Raw genomic sequence first — 15,896 nt, forward strand, 5'->3', positions numbered from 1 at the left:
CGCAAACAATGGCAGGATAAGCTTAAGGGTAGTGAAGCTACTGATGTTGTGAATGTATTCGGTAGTGTCCCTGTGAAAGCAGGTGATGTAGTGTCTTTAGGACGGCGCATCTGGATTTTGGCAAGTGCATATAGTGTAATGCATGAGCGTAATCTAAAGATGCAGAAGAAAAGTTCCCAGATGGAACAAAAGATGATAGAATTAGGTTGCCTGAAAACAGTTCTGGAAAGTAATACCAGACTGTTGAAGGATAAATTGGAACATTATCAGAATGTGGCAGAAAAAGCTGCCATAAAAATTGCTCAAAATAAGTACAAGAAAAGAAGAGGAAAAGTAAATAAAACCAAAGTACATAAAAGTATCGCCTCAGCTTCTATAAACTGGGATCCCGATACTTGGGATGGGGATGTGTGGGATTCATCTTCATCATCTGATGAGGAGGATTACCATAAAGGGAAGATTCAGGCTAATCCCGTAAGGAGGCGCCTAGAGAGGACAGAGAATGAGATCATCCGGGAACATGTCCGGGATGGTCAGGGGAATCTGCAATATGACGAAGATGGTAATGCCATCATAAATGAGAGAACGATTCCTCATGTAAAAAATCGAGTAACCATTGAAGATTACTCTCAGGGAGAAGTTGATAGCATTTTAACACAGTTTAGACAAAAACCAGGAGAAGGAGAAATTCCCTGGTTGGTCAGGGTGCACGATCTCGGAGGAGGTGGAGTGCACTTTGACGCTGGAGACGTGGCAAAATTTGTCACCATGTCTCATGACCCAGAAATTCAGAGATCAATGAAAAATTATTTTGTTGATCATAATGAGCATGGTACTCAAAACTTAATCATGATCTTAGCCCATGCTTTTCTGGACAAATATCCATCAGAAGCAGACTTTCCTATCAATGATAAACCTTGCTATACCTTAAAAGACGGTATGGAAAGGCTGAAGGAAGAAGCAATGAGGAATGCTCTTCCTCTTTTGGGAATGGATGATGATTATCTCCAGTACCCATTGACAGCCAGCATAAGAAATAGGCTGGTTAAACATGCTCCTCCAGCATACAAAACAGTTATTTTAACCTTAACTGTAGCGCTGACTGGAGAATCAATCGGTGTAGTTCTAGGGAGGATGAGGGAGTTACAGGATATGGGACAGTGGGATAAATCGTCCCCTGGAGGCCATGTTGGTAACAGTAAGCTAAACAATCCTGATTGGAAAGAGAAATCAGTAGGGGAGGCCGCACGGGTGTCTCGCAAAGACATGTTCCAGGCTTTGCTTAAAGCCGGGATCAATAAGGAAAGGATTGATGGAAAGGAGACAGGAGAATTATGGAAGTTGTACAAACAGAAAGTTCTATCCACAAAGAAAGTGACCACTACAAATGTGGAAGGGGGTTCAAAAACCCCCAAGGTAAAGAAATCAGAGGGAAAAGGGGAAAAACCCCCAAAGAATGTGTCTTGGGAAGATTTTCAGTCAGTTTATCCATGGGAAGAACTGGCTGCAGCCGTGGCCACAAAGGTCACGGAAGGAAGGACTAATACACAGACTGAAGTCTGTGTAAATGAAAGTTCAGAAGGAAGTGATTTACTATAGGTAGCCAGCCAAGCCCCCCTATTGATAAAAAGGGACGAACCTCCCTACGTCAATCTTAGCATACATTGGAAAGGGGGAAATGTTCAAAGAGTCCCAGCTTTGATTGACACGGGGGCGGAGGCTACTTTAATTCATGGAAACCCAGAAAAAATAAAAGGACCTCGAGTAAAAATTGCTGGACTAGGTGGTCAATTGATCACCGCGGTTCAGACACAGGTAGCTTTGAAGATAGGTAATTTACCTATCAAGAAGTACACGGTGCTGGTAGTTCCTATACCAGAATATAATTTGGGAATTGATATCCTAAAATGGATGACTCTTAATCTAACCGAAGGAAAATTCTCCTTTGGGGTTATGTCTTGTCATAAGGAAATGCAGATTTCACATTATATCAATGATATAATGATACAAGGACAAGATGAGCAAAGTGTGAAAGATCAATTGACAAAACTGGTTGCTCATATGTGGAGTAAAGGATGGGAAATCAGTGATGCCAAGGTTCAAGGACCGTCTCAGGTGGTAACATTTCTAGGGATTCAGTGGAACAAGGTGCACAGAGAGATCTTGCCCAATGCCAGACAGAAAATTATTAATTTTCCGGTCCCTAAATCCAAACAGGAGACTCAGTCTTATATTGGATTGCTTGATTTTTGGAGACAACATATCCCTCATTTGGGACAAATGTTGGCTCATTTGTACAAAGTAACGAGGAAAAAATATGAGTTCCACTGGGGAGAGGAACAGCAAAATGTGTTTGAGATGGTCAGGGAAGTGTGGCAAGACATTTAAGGAATTATTCAATCTACCAAGACCACTGTATTTCATGTCGATGCTCATGTCCCTACTAACTCACTTGATCGTTTGTTTAATTCAGAAGCAGATAAAGCAGCAGCCATCAGACAAGTCAGTCCAACAGTTGACAAGGCAAGGTACAGCTGTTTGGGCACACCAGAAAGAGCGACACCTTATTCCGCAGGTTTAGACCTCAGTACATTGGAAACTGTCGTGGTACCCCCAGGTAAGGTAAAACCAATTTCAACAGGATTGGGTTGCCAGATACCAAAGGATCATTATGGTCAAATAGCCACTAGTTCTAGTTTAGTGTTAAAAGGAGCCATAGGGGTGGGAGGGGTAATAGAGGCAGATTATCAGGGAGAAATCAAGGTACTGATGCTAAATTTTGGAAATGAACCTTTGATATTGATGAAACACCAGAGGGTGGCTCAGATGTTGATTATCCCAATAAACTTGTCTGAAATAAGAGAAGGAACTGCCCCAGCAGAATTAACAATACGGGGTACTAAAGGTTTTGGATCCTCTAATATTACAAATGTAGGAGCAAAAATATGGATTCAAAACCTCCAAGGACCGCCCTCAGAGACAGAGGTAATAGCGGTCGGAAAAGATCGTACTCTCCTGATAATGAGACCAGGAGTGGAGAAGTGGGAATATGTCCCACAAGAAAAATGTTATTTACGAGAATAATAGTGTATCTTTATTTGCAGAAGGTGTGGTAAATAAGCGGAATCCATGGTATCGGTTACTGGGAAGAGCTCGATAGTGATGAGATGGAGAAATTCCTGTGTTTGATGTTTGCCTCTCTGGTCGTTGGATGGACAAGTCTACATCAGGAGGAACCTGTGGCGAATGAATTTCTGATGCACCATCACATTTTCAACACACAGATTGCTGGATCTGTACACATTCCTCGGTTACAGCCACCAGTATCCCTTATCTGGATGTCCCGGTATCGATGGAGGAAATCTTAAAGTAGAAAAGTTGTTCTGATCATCTTGCTGATAAAGACACTCAAAGTGTTCGTCTATAGAATACTACAGTACCCATTTCCATAGTGGGATGGATCAATCTTCCATGGTGGCAAGGCAATTTGAATGCAACAGTCACCAATTTGCAATATCTGGCTTTTAAGGGAGGAATTTGGGTACCAACAAATAAGACTGGACTGACTAACCTGGGATTCATCCCTATGGGGAATATAAAAATAAGTTTTGGGACAGCTATAAATACTGTAGATGCTTTTAAACCCAGCTTAGTGGAAAAGACAATTCATGATATGTTATGGCCTTATGCCAATATGTTCATAAATGGGACTAGTGAAACTTGTAGTAACATATCGGGAAATGTAATGTGTAATGATTCCTTTGAATATCGAGCAAATGCCAAAACACATGATATTCAAGGGAGCTTTTCAGATAATATTGCTTTTAGTTTTAATATACATAGTAGTGAAAGTGATTATATTTGTGATTCAACGTTTATCTAAACAAACCAAGAAAACAAAATTTGTGGCAAACAATATTTCTTGGTCATGGTATGGTATATTCCGAGTGATCTTCTTCTAGTGGAATACTGATGATGGAAAATAATCCCTGGGATCAAGGACCAATTGTAATACCAATGTGATATGACTGAAAGAATGTGTGATTAGATAGGCATGATCATAATCATAAAAGATAGGAGTGATCCCAGATATTATTTGACCTATCAATAATTCAGTATCAAAGAGATGTCCTTTGGAGGGCCAATATGATGACCAAAGAATACATGTCTTGAAGCAGTTTTCAAGATAAAGGAAGTAACATTCACAGTTCCACTTGCCGGAAACTTGTGGTTAGCTTAAAGACAGGTTTAAGGAAGCTTGCATATGAAATTTACGGCTCATTGCAATATTTCACTAACACAATGGTCAACTGTGGTCGGCCAGTTGACCACTGGCTAAATGTGCAGGAAATGTGCAGGAAGCTACTGGTGCCCACAGCAGCTTGTGGTCAAGTTACATGAACATGACTCAGCTGTCATATGCTGGTGACCATGTAAACCCAACCTACAATATTTTCCTATAAAAAATACACCGAACTCGCTTAATGTTAGGGGATAACCTTCCAGGACATTGAAGTGTACGCACTGTTCCTGTGATGCAAGATGCCATGATGTTGATTCCTTTATCATTAACTCGAGTTCCCTCCGATGTGAAAGGATTGCTACAACAAACGGTAATGTTGATGCATATTTCTGTTATTGTATAAGATTCTAAATGCCTATGTACCATTAACTATTCATGTGCTATTAAAATAAATAGTATCTTGCTATAAAGAATATTAGTATTCGTGCCTGATTAGGATATCAGTGAGCGCTTCGTAAGTACGGGCTTTCAGCCCCCTTTTTAGTAGAATTTAGCAAGACAGGAAGGGAGGCCAGACTCCACCTGCCCGATTATAGTGAGTGGCTCCGTCACAGTTCTGTCCGAATCCCGCTCAGTATTTCAGGGCTTCAAGTGCAAACCTGAATAGAACCACTAACATTACAGAAGCCTAATGTGAACATTGCCAATATCACACAGTGGCTTAATACTCATTTTTATCCCATCATGCATTTATTCTTTTTGTTGTTGGTTTTTTTTATAGGAATTCTTGATGTCACCAAAATACACCAAAGATCCTTTCTATAAACGTATTGAAAATTTGTTTGGAACAAGGTAACAATGGATTACAGAATTTACAGAACTGAGCATGTCCTCCTTTGCATTTTTTTATCAATGCATCTAAAATTTAGGAAAAAAGTTTTAGACCTGGTGACCTTTTGGTATAGGATACAGTAAGTGGCAAGTCAATGGGATGTTGTATAATATAGTGAGAATTATTCCCAAAATCACAAGCTATCCTCTATCCATAGATCCAGAGAATCAGGCTCAGATCCCAAGAACGAGGCTCTGCAGCCCTATTTTGAATCTATCAAAGCTGTACATGCTCAACCTTCTCTCCATTCATTGTCTATGGATCCGTGTCAGAATGGCCTTGGGATAATGGGAAAACCGGGGCTCCTAAGCTGTCCCTCAAGCTAGGGGACCCTATGCTATCCCTAATCTCTGGGAATACTCCTGATGGTGTGGAGAGGCATGAGTCTTCTTTCTGGCCCGGCTCCTGACCACTCCTGATCTGATTCCCCCTGCCCTCAGATTAGGACAGAAAAGGGAAAAAACAAAACTCTGTCACACAGAGCACACACACACACACACACACAAAAGTAAAGATAATAAAAGATTCAGGCGGAAAAACGACAACAGGAAGGAAGCTACAAAACAACTGGGGCAAACTTCACAACTGCTCCAAACAATAGGCACAACTTAAGCACAACTTTCACCAGAGAGTCTGGGACACCATGCCTCACAGACCAATATAGAATGAACTATAGCTGACATGGGTAGAAGGATTCCACCTGCATAAATAGGAGAAGGAGCAGATGTGATAGGTCTCCCCACAACATGTGATTAAAGGAGTCTAAAAAGCAGACTAGCAGAGATTAACTCTTGCTAGACTGCCTACGAATCAGTACACAGCAGGTCAACGCCCAAATCTTCCTGTGTTGATCACAGACACCAGATAAATTATCGAGCGGAGTGTCAGAATCTGCAATCCGATAAAAGTCCAATGCCACCATGACACTTGGTGAAGTTTGTGCAAAACTCTATGTGACAATCCGCTGATGATTGTTAAGTATAGTGTTCTACTATTTCCATTGGTCATATAGACAGTGAATGGAGCACATGTAAAATCCACGTCGTCGGCCAGATTGTTGACTAGTGTTAAGAATCGCTATGTCCTCATACGGTTTGTGTTGGCCTATGTGAACGAGCCTTGAAATGAGCACCGAACAACTTATATAAATTCAATCACCGCTCATGGATGGGGAGAAATCTCCATGAAAATGGGTATAAATTAACCCTTACAGGGAAGTGTCCAGTCTTTATTGCTATCTACTAGTTAAAGGAGTTGTATGGAGTAAATTTATTACACCCTACTGATAGGACAGGTTATGATGTATTGATTGTTCAACCTCTATGGCCCCCAGGGATCCTGATAACAGAATGGAGCGGAGGTTAATAATGTACACCCCTGCTCCATTCAGACATAGCATAACAAAGCCCCATTTTAAGGCTTCTTGGGGGTCATAGAGGTTGGACTCCCAACAATCAGTCATCATGTCCTATCAGTTGGGGTTAGCTTATTAACTTGTCTCTTTAAAGGGGTTATCCGGCTTCTTTGACTTTTTTTTTTTTATTTCCCTATTGGGCTACATTGGGGCAGGTAAGTAGATAGAGACCACTTACCTGCCCTGCTGTCAGCCCCTCTCCCCCGGCTCAGAGCGGTCATGTGACCGCTCCTGCCGCGATTTTGCTGCTTCCGGTCTTTGCACGTCTACATGGGCAGGGCCATGTTGACATGCAAATGTGGAGCAGCATGTCACCTCCCTGCTGGGTGTCTACAGTGCGAGGAGTCACCGCCCCCTTCCCTGCACCCTCCCACACATTCCCCCGCACCTCCAGTAACCTCCCCCTGCACTGCTGTGGGGGTCCGTGACCTGGGGGCGGGGCCTGGCGGCAGCTGCCGTGGTGTCAGCTCCAGCACCGGGCCCCCTGCCCAGGATCGCACATTCAAATGTACCGGCATCACAGATCACCGATGCCGGTACATTTGAAAGTGCTGATGAGAAGCAGCGCAGCGCTGCTTCTCATCACTGTCCCTCCGGCTGTCTGTGCAATCTGCAGCACAGCGGTGACGTCAGTACTGTGCTGAACAGAGCACAGACAGCGCACGAACGTGCAGGAGCGGCGGGGACCGAGGACAGGTGAGTATGTACTCCACATGTGTTCCCTATGGGGATGGGGATGGGGGGGCTGGCAGAGCCATATGTGTGCGTGTGCAGAGCCATGTGTGTGCATTTACGGTGCAGAGCCATGTGTGTGCGTGTACGGTGCAGAGCCATGTGTGTGCGTGTGCGGTGCAGAGTCATGTGTGTGCGTGTACGGTGCAGAGCCATGTGTGTGCGTTTACGGTGCAGAGCCATGTGTGTGCGTGTACGGTGCAGAGCCATGTGTGTGCGTGTACGGTGCAGAGCCATGTGTGTGCGTTTACGGTGCAAAGCCATGTGTGTGCGTGTACGGTGCAGAGCTATGTGTGTACGGTGCAGAGCCATGTGTGTGCGGTGCAGAGCCATGTGTGTGCGTGTACGGTGCAGAGCCATGTGTGTGCGTGTACGGGGCAGAGCCATGTGTGTGCGTGTGCGGTGCAGAGTCATGTGTGTGCGTGTACGGTGCAGAGCCATGTGTGTGCGTGTGCAGAGCCATGTGTGTGCGTGTACGGTGCAGAGCCATATGTGTGCGTGTGCGGTACAGAGCCAATGTGTGCGGTACAGAGCCATATGTGTGCGTGTGCAGAGCCATGTGTGTGCGTTTACGGTGCAGAGCCATGTGTGTGCGTGTACGGTGCAGAGCCATGTGTGTGCGTTTACGGTGCAGAGCCATGTGTGTGCGTGTACGGTGCAGAGCCATGTGTGTGCGTGTACGGTGCAGAGCCATGTGTGTGCGTGTGCGGTGCAGAGTCATGTGTGTGCGTGTATGGTGCAGAGCCATGTGTGTGCGTTTACGGTGCAGAGCCATGTGTGTGCGTGTACGGTGCAGAGCCATGTGTGTACGGTGCAGAGCCATGTGTGTGCGGTGCAGAGCCATGTGTGTGCATGTACGGTGCAGAGCCATGTGTGTGCGTGTACGGTGCAGAGCCATGTGTGTGCGTGTGCGGTGCAGAGTCATGTGTGTGCGTGTACGGTGCAGAGCCATGTGTGTGCGTGTACGGTGCAGAGCCATGTGTGTGCGTTTATGGTGCAGAGCCATGTGTGTGCGTGTACGGTGCAGAGCCATGTGTGTGCGTGTACGGTGCAGAGCCATGTGTGTGCGTGTACGGTGCAGAGCCATGTGTGTGCGTGTACGGTGCAGAGCCATGTGTGTGCGTGTACGGTGCAGAGCCATGTGTGTGCGTGTACGGTGCAGAGCCATGTGTGTGCGTGTACGGTGCAGAGTCCGATGTGGGGCTGTTATTTGCAATGCTGTAGTGATACCAGGTCAGGTGCTGGGGAAGAATATACTGACAGGGAATGTGTGCAGGGGGCGGGCAGAGGGTGCGGCTGGACACTGGGGTGGGGCTGGACACTGAGGCTGGGCGGTGACAGCTGTGACTGGGAGGTTTTGCACAGGAAGTGGTCAGTTTGCTAGAGCTGAATGTAAACAAGAAGCTGCAGAGAATAAAGGTATAATTCAAGAGGAACAAAAGTTAGAAAACAAAAAATAACAATGTAGGTGTGATTTATATGACAATACAGCACAGATAAACTCAAACATTTTTGTTAAGCTAATGTCGGACAACTCCTTTAAGTGTTTAGTCTATAAAGATCCCTGTCTATCAATTCTGTATATACTAAACTGACACATTAATTCAGTATTTCACATTTTTATCTACTACAGATTTATGGGGAAGGGTTTAGTGACGGATCGAGATTATGACCATTGGCACAAACAGAGGAGGATTATGGACCCAGCATTCAGCAGAACGTAATAACCTATTTTTGTTAGCTCAATTCTTGATGGTATTGTTACAGTGCCGCTCCTCCCAAGGTGATCGGCCCCCCATCTAGTGTGTATGGGGGCTTCCCAATTCTCCTCATTAGATGTTGTTAGAGGGGAGCTCAATGGCTCTTCCCTGGTAGACGGCACAATCCAACCAAAAACCGCTGAGCTCACTGATAGGCTGCAGACAGTAACAGGAGACTCAGTGCTGGACCCGATGAGGGTGAGTAAAGCATAGTTTGTTTTACAGAGGTTTTTTGAAACCAGAAAAACCCTTTAACTTTGTTTTTCTGATATAATAACCATAAGATAACATGCATTTCCATGCAAGTTGTACTGAAAAATGTGGAAAAAAATCCAAGTGGGGTAGAATGGAAACAAAAACAGCACTTTTTCCGGGTTATTAGGTGTCGTCTGTGGTATGTTTTGTCATTCTGAATACAATTGTGCAAATCATCAAGATCCTCTGCTGGCAGCTCCTGTGTACTTGTAGTTCTTGAGGGGAGATAAGTCTGGAAACTTCCTGAGTGACAGCTCATTCTTCCGTGTATGTAATTTTAGTCTTGTTTGTATATTGGGATCATCAGCTCTGCTCTGTGGGCCACACCCACTTGGCCAAAAACGCTAGAATTACATACAGGGAATAGAATGCCATATCTCAGGACTGGAGAGGAGCAGAAACAAAAGAAAAATATTGCTAAATTCGGGAAAATGAGGTAATTTAAACCAGAATTTAAAAAGTACATATTTATATATTTATGGCATATGACAGGCCTCTTAACCTATTCAACAATGATTTCTTTATACCAGAAAGCCCCTTTAAAAATCTGCAGTAGACAAAGAATCAACCTCAGAACTCAATGTCATTACTTTTCTTCCCAAGTTACTTGATAGGATTAATGGGGACGTTCAACGAAAAAGCAGAAGACCTGGTGGACACGCTGGGGGATAAGGCAGATGGAAAATGTCAGGTTGGAATGCACGATATGCTGAGCAGACTCACCCTGGATGTCATTGCAAAGGTAACTATGAAGATATTGAAGAACTGGGTATATATCACAAAGTAGGTATATACAGGACTCACAACGCCCCCCCACACACTGAGCAATATTCTCAGACTCCTACATTTTACCGAATCCTAAATGGATAAGCCCCAAAGCCAATTTGACTCTTTGGATAAGATTACGACCTCCTGCATTTCTTTGTCGCTCCATTGGGAGACCCAGACAATTGGGTGTATAGCTTCTGCCTCCGGAGGCCACACAAAGTATTACACTTTAAAAAGTGTAACCCCTCCCCTCTGCCTATACACCCTCCCGTGCCTCACGGGCTCCTCAGTTTTATGCTTTGTGTTGAAGGAGGCACACATTCACTCAAGCTCCCATTTTAGTCAGCAGCAGCTGCTGATTGTATCGGATGGAAGAAAAGAGGGCCCCCACAGGGCCCCCGGCATGCTCCCTTCTCACCCCACTAAGTCAGCGGTGCTGCTAAGGTTGAGGTACCCATTGCGGGTACAAAGGCTGGAGCCACATGCCGTTTTCCTTCCCCATCCCTTAGAGGCTCTGGGAGAAGTGGGATCCTAACCGGTCATCCATTCACTGGGACCGGGCTCCCTCCGCAGCCCCTGTGGGAATCTGACGGACAGGAGACTTGGTATCATCAGGGACAGGGCCCTGCATCTAAAGGTACTCTGTGTCCCCTTGGGGACGGTGCATAGAGCGTTTTTGTCACAGACGCTGCAGCGGCTGCTGTATTTTTATGACGACCGGGACTACCGCGCCGACCGCGCCTGTTTGCCGGCCGCGGTATTAAATTTAGTCCCCGGCTTCATGCGGCCTAGTACCATAACTCCCGCCCCCGGGCCTGCCAGTCAGGGGTAAGGGCGGGACGGTCGACCTGACGTCGACAGTGAGGGCTGGAGCATACTTTAGGTGTCCTCCTCCCCCCTCACTAATCACTGTGGTGCACCAGATTCCCGCACTTTATTAGTCGCCGCCCACGGCTCCCTCCTCCCCTGAGAGCTCCGGCAGCCATTTTTTAAACACATTCTGCCGGTGGAGGACTTCTGGCTGCAGCTCTGGGAGACCCAAGGCAGGGAATCTGGTGGACACACACCGCTTTGGGCGGTCGGTAAGCCACACCGGTCACCCGGTGATGGTCCCCCTAGGGTGCCGAAGTGTATATATATATATATATTTGTATACATTTTCTCTGTTCGGCCGCATTGTTTTGCTTTTGGCTATATACCCTCAGTGATCACTCTCCTAGGAGACAACAGCATGTCGTTCACAAGGAGCAAGGGTGCCAAGACACAGGGTTATTTTGCAACCTGTACCTCTTGTGCGGCTATGCTACCTGCAGGTTCCACCTACCCTCACTGTAAGCAATGCTCGGGCCCTGTTGCACTCGCTCAGCCGGAGCCTCGGGCACTGGTGGGACCCTCGGCTCAGGTAGAACCGCCGGCTTCCCCTGTCCAGGTGGCAGGGACAGAGTTTGCAGTTTTAGCTGAGAAACTCTCTGAGTCGCTTTCACAATCCATGGCTCAGTCTATGGACAAATGGTCTGCTAAGATACTAGAAGCCTTGCAGTCCAGATCGGCCCTTACACAGGCCCCGGGCACTGCGGGATCATCGCCCCAAGGCCCCTCTCGGTCTGCGCCGCAGCGTGCTCCTGGGGTGGCACCTAGGTCTCACGGGGAGGACTCCGGCACGGACCGCAGTCCCAGACCGGCTAAGCGGGCTCGCTGGGAATCTTCCCCGACTTCATCACGCTGTTCGGGGTCTCAGCTTGAGGACTCTCTGGAGGATGAAGCAGAGGTCGCAGCTCAGGGCTCTGACCCTGACGTTGCTCTCAATCTTGATACACCTGAAGGGGACGCCATAGTAAATGACCTTATAGCGTCCATCAACCAGGTGCTAGATCTTTCTCCCCCAACTCCACCTATAGAGGAGTCGGCTTCACAGCAGGAGAAACACCAGTTTAGGTTTCCCAAACGTACACGGAGTGCTTTTTTCGATCACTCTAACTTCAGAGATGCTGTCCAGAAGCACAGAGCATTTCCGGACAAGCGCTTTACTAAGCGCCTTAATGACACACGTTACCCCTTCCCCTCTGACGTAGTTAAGGGTTGGGCTCAATGTCCCAAGGTGGATCCTCCAGTTTCTAGACTGGCGGCAAGATCCGTAGTATCAGTGGCAGACAGTTCATCACTCAAGGATGCCACTGACAGGCAGATAGAGCTCCTAATGAAATCCATCTATGAAGCCACAGGCACGTCTTTTGCCCTGGCCTTTGCAGCCGTGTGGGCACTCCAAGCTATCTCAGCTTGTCTGTCTGAGATTAATGCGGTCACACGTACCTCTGCTCCGCAAGTTGCGTCTTTGACTTCTCAGGCGTCGGTATTTTCATCCTACGCCATGAATGCCGTCCTGGACTCTGCTAGCCGTACAGCGGTAGCATCCGCCAATTCGGTGGCAGTCCGCAGGGCCATGTGGCTACGCGAATGGAAGGCAGACTCTGCTTCCAAGAAGTTCTTAACCGGTTTGCCATTTTCTGGCGACCGATTGTTTGGCGAGCGATTGGATGAGATTATTAAGCAATCCAAGGGAAAGGACTCGTCCTTACCCCAGTCCAAACCAAACAGACCTCAGCAACGGAAAATTCAAGCGAGGTTTCGGTCCTTTCGGCCCTCAGCCAGGTCCCAATCCTCCTCGTCCAACAGGCCACAGAAGGGCCAGAGGAACTCTTATACATGGCGGTCTAAGTCACGTCCTCCAAAGACCGCCGGAGGCACCGTCTCCAAGGCGGCCTCCTCATGACTTTCGGCCTCCCCAAACCGCATCCTCGGTCGGTGGCAGGCCCTCCCGCTTTTGCGACGCCTGGTGGCCACATGTCCAAGACCAATGGGTGAGAGACATTCTGTCTCACGGTTACAGGATAGAGTTCAGCTCTCGTCCTCCGACTCGTTTCTTCAGAACATCTCCGCCCCCCGAGCGAGCCGATGCACTTTTTCAGGCGGTGAACACTCTGAAGACAGAAGGAGTTGTGATCCCCGTTCCCCTTCAGGAACGTGGTCGCAATTTTTACTCCAACTTGTTCGTGGTGCCAAAAAAGGACGGATCATTCCGTCCCGTTTTGGACCTCAAACTGCTCAACAGACACGTGAGATCCAGACGGTTTCGCATGGAATCTCTCCGCTCTGTCATCGCTTTGATGTCCCAAGGAGACTTCCTAGCATCAATCGACATCAGGGATGCTTATCTCCATGTGCCGATCGCACCAGAGCATCAACGCTTCCTGCGTTTCGCCATCGGGGAAGAACACCTTCAGTTTGTGGCACTGCCTTTCGGCCTGGCGACAGCCCCACGGGTCTTCACCAAGGTCATGGCATCCGTTGTGGCAGTCCTACACTCTCAGGGCCACTCGGTGATCCTTTACTTAGACGATCTCCTAGTCAAGGCACCCTCCCGGGTGGCATGTCAACACAGCCTGACCGTTGCTCTGGAGACTCTCCAGAGGTTCGGGTGGATCATCAATTTCCCAAAGTCAAAATTGACTCCGACCCAATCACTGACTTACCTCGGGATGGAGTTTCATACTCTCTCAGCGATAGTCAAGCTACCGCTGGACAAACAGCGTTCGCTGCAGACAGGGGTGCACTCTCTTCTTCGGGCCCAGTCACACCCCTTGAGGCGCCTCATGCACTTCCTGGGGAAGATGGTGGCAGCAATGGAGGCAGTCCCCTTTGCGCAGTTTCATCTGCGTCCACTCCAATGGGACATTCTCCGCAAATGGGACAGGAGGTCGACGTCCCTAGACAGGAACGTCTCTCTTTCTCTGGCAGCCAAAACCTCTCTTCAGTGGTGGCTTCTTCCCACTTCTCTGTCGAAGGGAAAATCCTTCCTGCCCCCATCCTGGGCTGTGGTCACGACGGACGCGAGTCTGTCAGGGTGGGGAGCGGTCTTTCTCCACCACAGGGCTCAGGGAACCTGGACTCCGACAGAGTCCTCCCTTCAGATCAATGTTCTGGAGATAAGGGCAGTGTATCTAGCCCTAAAGGCGTTCCATCGGTGGCTGGAGGGCAGGCAGATCCGCATACAGTCGGACAACGCCACGGCGGTCGCGTACATCAACCACCAGGGCGGCACGCGCAGCCGTCAAGCCTTCCAAGAAGTTCGGCGGATTCTGCTGTGGGCGGAGGCCACAGCCTCCACCATCTCTGCAGTTCACATCCCGGGCGTAGAAAACTGGGAAGCAGACTTTCTCAGTCGCCAGGGCATGGACGCAGGGGAACGGTCCCGGAATTCCTCCCTAAGGTGGTATCCCCTTTTCATCTCAATCAGGATATCTCCTTACCTTCATTTTGCCCTCATCCAGTTCACCAATGTGAAAAGGATTTGCACTTGTTAGATCTAGTGAGAGCACTCCGGCTCTACGTGTCTCGCACGGCGCCACTGCGCCGTTCTGATGCGCTCTTTGTTTTTGTCGCTGGCCAGCGTAAGGGGTCGCAGGCTTCCAAGTCAACCTTGGCTCGGTGGATCAAGGAACCGATTTTTGAAGCCTACCGTTCTTCTGGGCTTCCGATTCCTTCAGGGCTGAAAGCCCATTCTACCAGAGCCGTAGGTGCGTCCTGGGCATTGCGGCACCGGGCTACGGCTCAGCAGGTGTGTCAGGCGGCTACCTGGTCTAGTCTGCACACTTTCACGAAACACTATCAGGTGCATACCTATGCTTCGGCAGATGCCAGTCTAGGTAGGCGAGTCCTTCAGGCGGCTGTTGCCCACCTGTAAGAGGGGGCCGTTGTCGGCTCTTTTTATCGGGGTATTCTTTTACCCACCCAGGGACTGCTTTTGGACGTCCCAATTGTCTGGGTCTCCCAATGGAGCGACAAAGAAGAAGGGAATTTTGTTTACTTACCGTAAATTCCTTTTCTACTAGCTCCTATTGGGAGACCCAGCACCCGCCCCTGTTCCCTTCGGGCTGTTTGTTCTTTTGTGTACACATGTTGTTCATGTTGAATTGTTCCTTTGGTTCATGGTTTCAGTTCTCCGAACATCCTTCGGATTGAATTTACCTTAGACCATTTATAAGTTTCCTCCTTCCTGCTTTTGCACCAAAACTGAGGAGCCCGTGAGGCACGGGAGGGTGTATAGGCAGAGGGGAGGGGTTACACTTTTTAAAGTGTAATACTTTGTGTGGCCTCCGGAGGCAGAAGCTATACACCCAATTGTCTGGGTCTCCCAATAGGAGCTAGAAGAAAAGGAATTTACGGTAAGTAAACAAAATTCCCTTCTTTGCAGGTACGTGAATCGGATACTAATAGAAGACGACGTGTCGCTGTGTCAGAGCTTTGATTGCTCAGTGTGTATTCTGAAATTAATATGAATGTGCAAGGTTTTGACCCAGTTCTGCATTTACATTGTCTTTTCTACTTTATTGTGATGATGGCCCAATTAAAATATACATATCTGCTCCATATGAACATACTCTTACTGCACTTGGAAATTAGGAACATTTTTACCATAATGAACATTTTTTCTTATTCTTTGGATTTACCAGGTCGCCTTTGGGATGGAGCTAAATTCTCTTCATAACGATCAGACACCATTCCCCAGAGCCATTTCAACCGTCATGAAAGGAATGATCGAGACACGGAATCCTTTAGCGATGGTATATATTATACTCTGCCGACTTATACCCAGCGATGAGGCAACCACATATAGTCAATAACCGTAACGAGAACCATGGAGATAGAGGGAAGCCAGTTCTTCTAAGCTGACCCTCAGGCTAGGGGCCCTGTTCTATCCCTAATCTCGGGGATACCTTAAGGGTACCTTCACACTTTAGCGATGCAGCAGCGATCCGACCAGCGATCTGACCT

The 15,896-nt window shown here is 47.6% G+C and overlaps 1 protein-coding gene across 1 annotated transcript in view; it reads left to right on the forward strand.

Annotated features, from left to right (window-relative positions):
* Positions 1–15,896, forward strand: part of LOC142258225 (cholesterol 24-hydroxylase-like) — a 71,946-nt gene that overhangs the window by 20,245 nt on the left and 35,805 nt on the right. The window contains exons 4-7 of the mRNA XM_075330735.1: positions 5,025–5,095; positions 8,915–9,001; positions 9,900–10,038; positions 15,575–15,689. Coding sequence (XP_075186850.1) covers positions 5,025–5,095; positions 8,915–9,001; positions 9,900–10,038; positions 15,575–15,689 — 412 coding nt within the window. The remainder of the gene's footprint in view (positions 1–5,024; positions 5,096–8,914; positions 9,002–9,899; positions 10,039–15,574; positions 15,690–15,896) is intronic.

This window comes from Anomaloglossus baeobatrachus, chromosome 12 (genome assembly GCF_048569485.1).
Source record: "Anomaloglossus baeobatrachus isolate aAnoBae1 chromosome 12, aAnoBae1.hap1, whole genome shotgun sequence".
In the NCBI taxonomy this organism is placed as follows: domain Eukaryota; kingdom Metazoa; phylum Chordata; class Amphibia; order Anura; family Aromobatidae; genus Anomaloglossus; species Anomaloglossus baeobatrachus.